The 7,754-nt window shown below is 32.9% G+C and overlaps 1 protein-coding gene across 1 annotated transcript; it reads right to left on the bottom strand.

The window, feature by feature from the left end:
- Positions 1-2,440: 2,440 nt before the first annotated feature.
- Positions 2,441-3,743, bottom strand: LOC149558957 (L-type lectin-domain containing receptor kinase S.4-like). Its single transcript, XM_089831162.1, has 2 exons — positions 3,655-3,743; positions 2,441-3,536 (listed from the first exon to the last, which is right to left on the bottom strand). Exons 1-2 carry the CDS (start codon positions 3,741-3,743, stop codon positions 2,441-2,443), a joined length of 1,185 nt encoding a protein of 394 aa, XP_089687288.1.
- Between the last annotated feature and the right edge of the window lie 4,011 nt (positions 3,744-7,754).

Genomic DNA, 7,754 nt, shown 5'->3' with positions numbered 1-7,754 from the left:
TTATATAAAATTTTAGATTATACTATTTTTCATGTTATATTGATTGATCAATATTATTTTATTGTTGTTATGCATCTTTTGAGAATAGACTTATGGGAAAATAATTTTTTATTGCTTGATAATAAAAGAAAGTTTAAAATTATAGGTATCATTTAGTTATGTATTTTTAATGAACAAAATTTATGAAAAAATAATTCTTAAAAACTTTGTTAGAATAGAAACTACATGGTCTCTACCTCGTCTTGTGATGTATGTAAGAAGTAGGTCCTAGGCCTTGATATAATCTCTAACATTTTGTTCAAATTTTCTCAAATTTATAAATTTCAACCTTATATTAAAATAGATTAGAAAAGTTCAATTAGATCTATCAACTAAGTCTGAAAGATTAATACACATTTAAATGAAATGATGCATCAGGAAATTTAAATTTTATATTTAAGAATGTCTTTTAATTTTTATAAATTGTATTCTACTTATAAATCTCAATTTTGACGTCTATCAAAATATGAAGAAAATAAAAAAAAATATTTCATGAAATGTTATCTATTTTCTCCTTAATATTTGAAGTTAGGTTTTACTATTAAATTTTTAAGTCAAAGATTAGAACATTATATAAATAATATTAAGAAGATATAAGTTTTTTGTTAAAAGAAATTAAATGCGTAAAATTATGTCAATAAGAAAGAATCAAACAAATCTTCTTCTCTTTCAAATACCAATTTATTGCTATATATGCATAGCTTAATTCTTGTCATTTTGATACTGACCATTTTTTATCCTTACATTATAGATATCAGAAAAAAATTAACTATGGATTCTCAACAAAATAATTCTGAGAACACTATCACAAGCCCACTTCTTCGAAACGACTTGGTGCAATCAAGCCAAATTGTTCAAACTTATTTGGATAGATTGGGAACAATCATTTCTGAGTCTTGTAAAAAAATTACAAATGAAATTCATAATGCGAGCTTTCATGTTCGAGGTGTCCAAGATTCTCAAATCTTGCAGATGGGACAATATACAAAGGAAATTCATGACACATGGAAGAAATCATTTGGGTTCTTTGAATTTATGAAAGACATCTGCTATGATGAAGAGCACATGCATGGCGAAAATAACCTTTTCCTCACTGATGAATTCCACATGTTTTTGCATCACTATAATGAAATCTAGGAGTGATATTATTTGACATTATCAATTTTTTTAATTAATTTGTCTGTTCGACTTATCAATTTTGATGAACGTATGTTATTTTTCCTTTGTCTTAAATAAATTTAGTATTATACATACAAGACTATTTGGTATTTAGTATATTTGTAGATCGTATCTACACAAAAAAGTTCCTCCTATATGTATTTGTGAATTGTTAAACTATTAATTAGAAATGAATAAATATCTATCTTATCTAAAGTGCAATGCCACTAAATTAATGTGATATTTTAAACCAATTTTATAAAAAATAATTTACTAAATCTACTATTTTTTAATGTCTGGTTACAAATTTATTTCATAGAAATGAATAAATCAAGTATGAATTTCCAATGGGATCAAGAAAGAAGACAATACCAAATGGAGCAACAAAGAGCATACTAGAGAGAATACCAGAGAGAGTATTATAGACAATGACAAGAACACATGACACAAGCTGAAAGAGAAGAAGAAAGAAGAAAGAAAAATGAAGTCCGACGACTAAAATATGCTAGAAAAAGGGCAGGATTGCTAATACAAGAATTGGAATTACAAAATAGGGATAGAGTTACTCGTCAACGAACATCCAATGAAGTATCTCATTTTGAAACACAAGGGAGACATGAAGTTGATTTTGAATCAAGTGAGAGGTACAATCAAGCATTACCTGTATTTGTGGAAATGAGTCACCATAATGAAAATTCAAGAACAACAGAATGTCTCCCTGAAACACCTCATCCTACAAGCCAAAATAGGATAAATTTAGGTGGACAAGGCAACAGAAAAAATATACAAAAGCCAATTTTATTTCTTAAGGATAATTTCTATAGATCCGAAATGCAGTTTCGACAACAACTGGATAGCTTGAAAATGCCACAGATGTGTTATATTTGTCAGGAATGCTATCTACGAATGCAAGTGGTCCGTACATCAGAAGGTCCAATATGCAATAGATGTTGACAAGAAAAGGGAAACAATTGTGTTCTTGAAGGCTGTGATCAATCGGCCGCTTTCCGCAGACAATTTCTAGTGTAACCACCCCAAAGCTGTACACGTCAGCTTCTGGACTGGTTTTACCTATTATGTAGCACTCTGGAGCAACATACCCCTGCGTGCCCGCCACCATGGTCGTATGGGAAAACTAGTGGTCATGTTCCATCAGTCTCGCCAAACCAAAATCACCCAACTTGGCATTGAAATCAGAATCCAACATTATGTTGCTTGCCTTCACGTCTCGATGAACGACACGCTAGTCCCACTCTTCGTGGAGATAAACAAGAGCAGAGGCAATGTCATAGGTGATACTATATCTTCGGCTCCAATCCAGCGTATCCTCGTCTTCTCCAAAAATGTGTTTATCCAGACTCCCATTTGGCAAGTACTCGTAGACCAGAAGTAACTCTCCCTTTTTGTGGCACCATCCTAAAAGCCGCACAAGATTACAGTGTCTCAACCTGCTAATTGTTTGAACTTCGGAGACATACTCCTTTCTTCCTTGTCTCGATCCTTGAGCTATTCTTTTCACAGCCAGCGCGTCCCCGGTGCCGGGCAGGATTCCTTTGTAAACGCTGCCGAAGTCGCCTTGTCCAAGCTTTTCTTTCTCGCAGAAATTTCCTTTCGCGGCATTGAGCTCGGCGTAGGAAAAGCTTCGAGGGCCATGAGAACAGCATTCGTCTAGCTCTGCATCCCTCTCTTCCCTATCCTCACCTTCTCTTCCCCTTTTTCTGAAATACTGCCACCAGTGAACAACTATGAAGCCACATAGGACAACAACAACGAAGAACACGCATATCAAATAAACTTTCATAAAAAATCTGTTTGCATTGCCCTTTCTAAGTAATTCATTAGGAGGTCCGACTTCCCACGAATATTCAGAAGTAAAATTCCAAACTTTTATGGTGTGCGTCTTTATGTACTCTCTAGTGGCATCCGAGAAGCCAATCTTGATGTACACTGGTAGATAGTTGCTCAGATCTATTGTGTGGTTAAATAGAGGGATTTTGGGTTTAGAAGAATTATACCAGAGATATAAGTGCATAACCTTTTCTACACCGTCATAATCCACCCAGCCCTCCCATGTCGCATTTGTGAGATTTTGGTGTGTAGAGCGATTGAATAGACTGGATGTATTGAGCGAAAAAATGAACTTCGAGAAAATGCTGTTGACATCGATCCCAACATGATTGTCATCAGTATCCCAATCATTTTTGTATGTATCAAACTCCAACACAACCATGTGATAAGATGATTGTTTAAAAGTTTCCTCATTAAACAAGCCAAGAAATCCACCATAAGCGTCCTCTGGTGGTTCTGTTCGAATGGTGCCATGAAGAGCGCAAGTCCATCTCCATGATTATCGTATATTTTTTTGTTCAGATCAATATTGAATTGAAAGTAAGTTGAAAAATTGGCCATAGCCGCAGTAGACCCATTCCATAGCGGAATACGGTTAGTATAATACACCTAGCCGAAACTGTTCTTAAGGTTCCCTGATGCTGCATTTCGTGTAAGCTTCGGGGCTCCTTGATTACTCTCTTGATATGTGGCATCATTTTTCCTTTCTATACCTGTTAGAGGAGGGAAGCTAAAAATAATGTTTCCTGCATGTGATGATAATAGGAAAAGAGCAACACAGGTTAAGAAAAGGAAGGCCCGTGTAGGGTAAGTGAATTTAGCCATCCTAATATGTGATTTAGAGGGTCTCTGAGGGTAATTTGTTAGCAATTATATTTTGTAGTGCCTTTCATAGGAAGAAGGCTATTGCAATTTTTCGGGCGATTCCATTTCGAGATAGGAACGAACACATAGGCCTCTCTCTTCATTATTATGATACATGATTAGGACCTGCTGATTCGTTAGTCGGGATGGACCTTTGACGGCCTATAGGTTTCCCATCTCTCCTTAAGGAATGATGGTCTCCCATGTAATGAGAAGCTCCATGGTGAAAATTGAATTATTCTATTTAAATAGAAATATATGAGAAAAGAATAGACTCACTGAAAGAAATGTTGGAAGATTAAGGACTCATTGGTTTTTCCTATATTCTAAAAAAAAAATTAAGTGGAAAGAAAATTTAAACTTATTTGCATAAGAAATGATGGCAAGTCAAGGTCCTCCCTAAATGATCTACACAAAGTTTACTTAGACCTTGTAAAGTCTAGTTGGCAACTATTAGTATTTAAACATTAAACCAAATTCCCCCTTTTTTTTTTGACGAACCACTAGTTATGAAAATAAGAGGAAAGGTCAAAGAACCATACAATGTGGTTTGAGATTTGTCTCATACTTCATTCATGTGATAATTCTATAAGAGGTTCTTCTTGCAACCACCTGTACCATGTGCTTCCCCTCAACATATTAAAGCCAAGTCAAGTAATGACCAAACTTTGTGTCAAGAGTTTGTCTTACCATTGGCTTGAACAATATGGTATTCATGCTTTCAATAAAGATTATGACACAAAATGTGAATGGGATATAAGTAAAATGCATAAATATTTTGTTGATCAAATGCTACAATCTACAGTAAAATACAAGCTCACCATGATTAACTAACCAAGGCAGACTATTGTCTAGCATACAAATGTCTATCTAGTATGCAGAGGTAAGGCTTTTAAAATTCTGTAGTTGACCTTCCAACAAATGGTGCAAACATGCTACTGCAGAATTTGTCTACAACCAAGCTTTAAATTTGGATATCCAAATAAACAAAGCCATCATAGTAGCTAAAACTTAAAAAAGCATGACATTCAAGGAAGTAATTGCCATAGCTTGATTCAATACAACCAAAAATTTGCAAAAGAAGTAGTCATCAATAATTATATATAGTTACAAAACAATAAGAATTGATTTTAGATGGTTTGAGTGTTAAAGTCAATTTTTTCAGTTTCTCTTAGTTGACTGTATAGGTTATGCTAAGCATACCAAGGCTATCATGCTATATTTTTTTGCAATGTATTTGTACTCCAAGTTTAGAAAATATGAATTGTTGCATCTTAATTTAATTCTTAATCCAAGCTTGCTATTTTGGAAATGAGTGTTTGATTCCATTTTCTTTTAGAAAGTCTTCCATTGATTTTTCTTATGTCATAACTTTGTGGACAATGTGTTGGTCTAGGTATTCTCTGTTGAAATCTCTTGTGTCATGCTTTTTTGGGCAATACATTGATCCAAGCATTCTATGCTCATTCTCCAAATCTTTCTTAGCAATTGATGTCTTTTCTACCTCATCTTTAGAATTTTTTGTGTCACTTTAAGATGTCCAAACTTATAAAATAGCATATCTATGCCAATTTTTAAAATAGATATTTGACTAATAGCATAATATAAAGTAGATCTTTCTTTCTACTTGGTTTTGCTATAATTCCCCCTACACAACATGCAGTGGATTCAAAACAGTAAAATAAGCTTCTCTAACTATGGACAAGATGGTCCAGCCAATAATAACATACAATCAGCCTACTGTGTTTAATTGTCATACAAGTAAGCAAGAAGAACATAAGTACATATCAGAAATGACCTACTAAGTTGTTTTAGAACCATAAAATGCATTTTTTTTTGTAAAAGAACATTAAATGTTTTACACATTCTTTTGAAACCTTTGGACACGAGTTTCCTACGAAAGAGCATGGTTTTTCTAGCATATCTAGCAACCATATGGGTTACTGTTCTATCTCCTATTTTTTCTTAGAATGGGACCCCAAATACATGGATCCAAGGGGTTTGTATATTTCTCTATCGATATATATTAAGAGAAGAAAATAAATCTAGCCTTTATGGATTCATCATAAATCATAATATGATCATCTATAAGGAAAGGCCTCTAACTTAAATCTTTCTCATTTTTTCTAGAATTTAAAATTTGCCTTCTTTATTAACAAATGATTATATTGTAAAACCCTCTTAGAAATATCATAATTTGACTTTCTATGGAAAAATTGTCCTCATTATCAATGATTACATTCTTGTAATTCAATTGACATGTATTGTCTTCTCATTTGCACAGGTTGCTAGGATCCTTTTACTTACAAGACTTCATTTCTTTTCTTTAGTTTCTTCTATGCTATTACTTTAAAAGCTTTTGTTGATCTTGATGGAGCCTACTTTTTTACAATATTAGAGCTCCCATCTTAGCACAATGATTAAAATTATAACAAAAATTGGACATTAAGCATGGAAAAAACATCAAATGTAGAAATGATTCATGAAGTTCATGATGCAGGGGCATCATAGGGACATCTTAAGAAGTCTAGGAATGGAATTGAAGATAATGCATACAGCATTGCACTTTAAATTGGATGAAATTTTACTTTTAGGTACTTGTGATAACATGTAAAATGAGGGAAGACTTGACAACAATCATGGCTATAGTGTTGTTCAAGATCGCATGGTTCTTGCAAATGTTAATGGAAGCTTAGCGACATACCAATTTAGTTGTATTAATGAGGATGGACAAATGGAATCAGTAGGACCTCTGATGGAAATTATAATATCATAGAAACTAGATATACGCATATTGTAAATAAATATTATTTTCTATGTGTTAAGCTTTACAGTCTTAGACAATAGGAGTATTTAACATGCTTGACTTGTAAGTATATGTGCACTCTTGTGAAGAGAAACAATCCTGTATATGACATGTGGAGTCAAGAGGGCATGAAGAAGAAATCAAGAATAGTAGAAAAAACATATTCATAGGCTGGCTATAGTATAATAGTTCCAATAATGTCATGCTCTATATGCAATGATTTCATAAAACATATCAATTAATAAAAGGACAGCTCCATTGATGTCTACCACCTACAACACTCAGAAGCCCATGCCAATAGCAGAGTTATATCTTTGTCAAACATACAAGCTCCCACCTACACCTTTAATTTGAATGTCTTAGACTAAATTATTATATCTTTACTCATTTAGCTTAAGATGTAGCAGTATAATAGTTCCGGTGTCATACTCTATATGCAATGATTTCATAAAACGTATCAGTTGAGAAAAGGACAACTCCATTGATGTCTACCAGCTACAATACTCAAAAGCCCATGCCAATAACATAGTTATATCTTTGTCAAACATACAAGCTCAATTATTATATCTTTACTCATTTAGCTTAGGACATAAATATTTAATTTAAACCAGACTAATCTAAGTCCTCTAAGGATTATTAAAATTATCTACATTTATTTATCCAAATTACAAAAGTTATCAATAATTAGAAATAATTTACGAATAAACAATTTTTAAAAAATTAAACATTTAATGACAAATGAAAATCTATTTTTTATTTTATTTTGAGGTAATATAAGACTAGCGGAAACCTATTTTTTAGTTTGTTTGTTTTTCCATTTGTAATTTAAGGTCCCCAATGCTACTTTTATCCCTTACCATTGTAAGAATAGGGCCCCAAAATGTGAGAAATTATGAATCAGCAAACAAAAATGTACTCATTGAGTCAATTTAGAAAATTTCAACATACATGGAAAAAAATTTGATAGACGGTTGATGTTGGAAAATATTTATTGGCAAAATGCACAAAATCGAATTGTAATAGATTCAAAATTTTCCAC

The sequence above is a fragment of the Cupressus sempervirens genome, chromosome 5 (genome assembly GCF_028749045.1).
Source record: "Cupressus sempervirens isolate cs-2001-9-10 chromosome 5, ASM2874904v1, whole genome shotgun sequence".
In the NCBI taxonomy this organism is placed as follows: Eukaryota; Viridiplantae; Streptophyta; class Pinopsida; order Cupressales; family Cupressaceae; genus Cupressus; species Cupressus sempervirens.
Note: the sequence above shows the minus strand (reverse complement) of the source record. Positions and strands in the feature narration are given on the sequence as shown.

Coding starts and splice junctions, on each gene's coding strand:
- LOC149558957 (XM_089831162.1), bottom strand. CDS start 3,743: ATGATGCCACATATCAAGAGAGTAATCAAGGAGCCCCGAAGCTTACAC. Junction 3,537..3,654: donor TTAAGAACAGTTTCGGCTAG/GTGTATTATACT, acceptor ATAATCATGGAG/ATGGACTTGCGCTCTTCATG.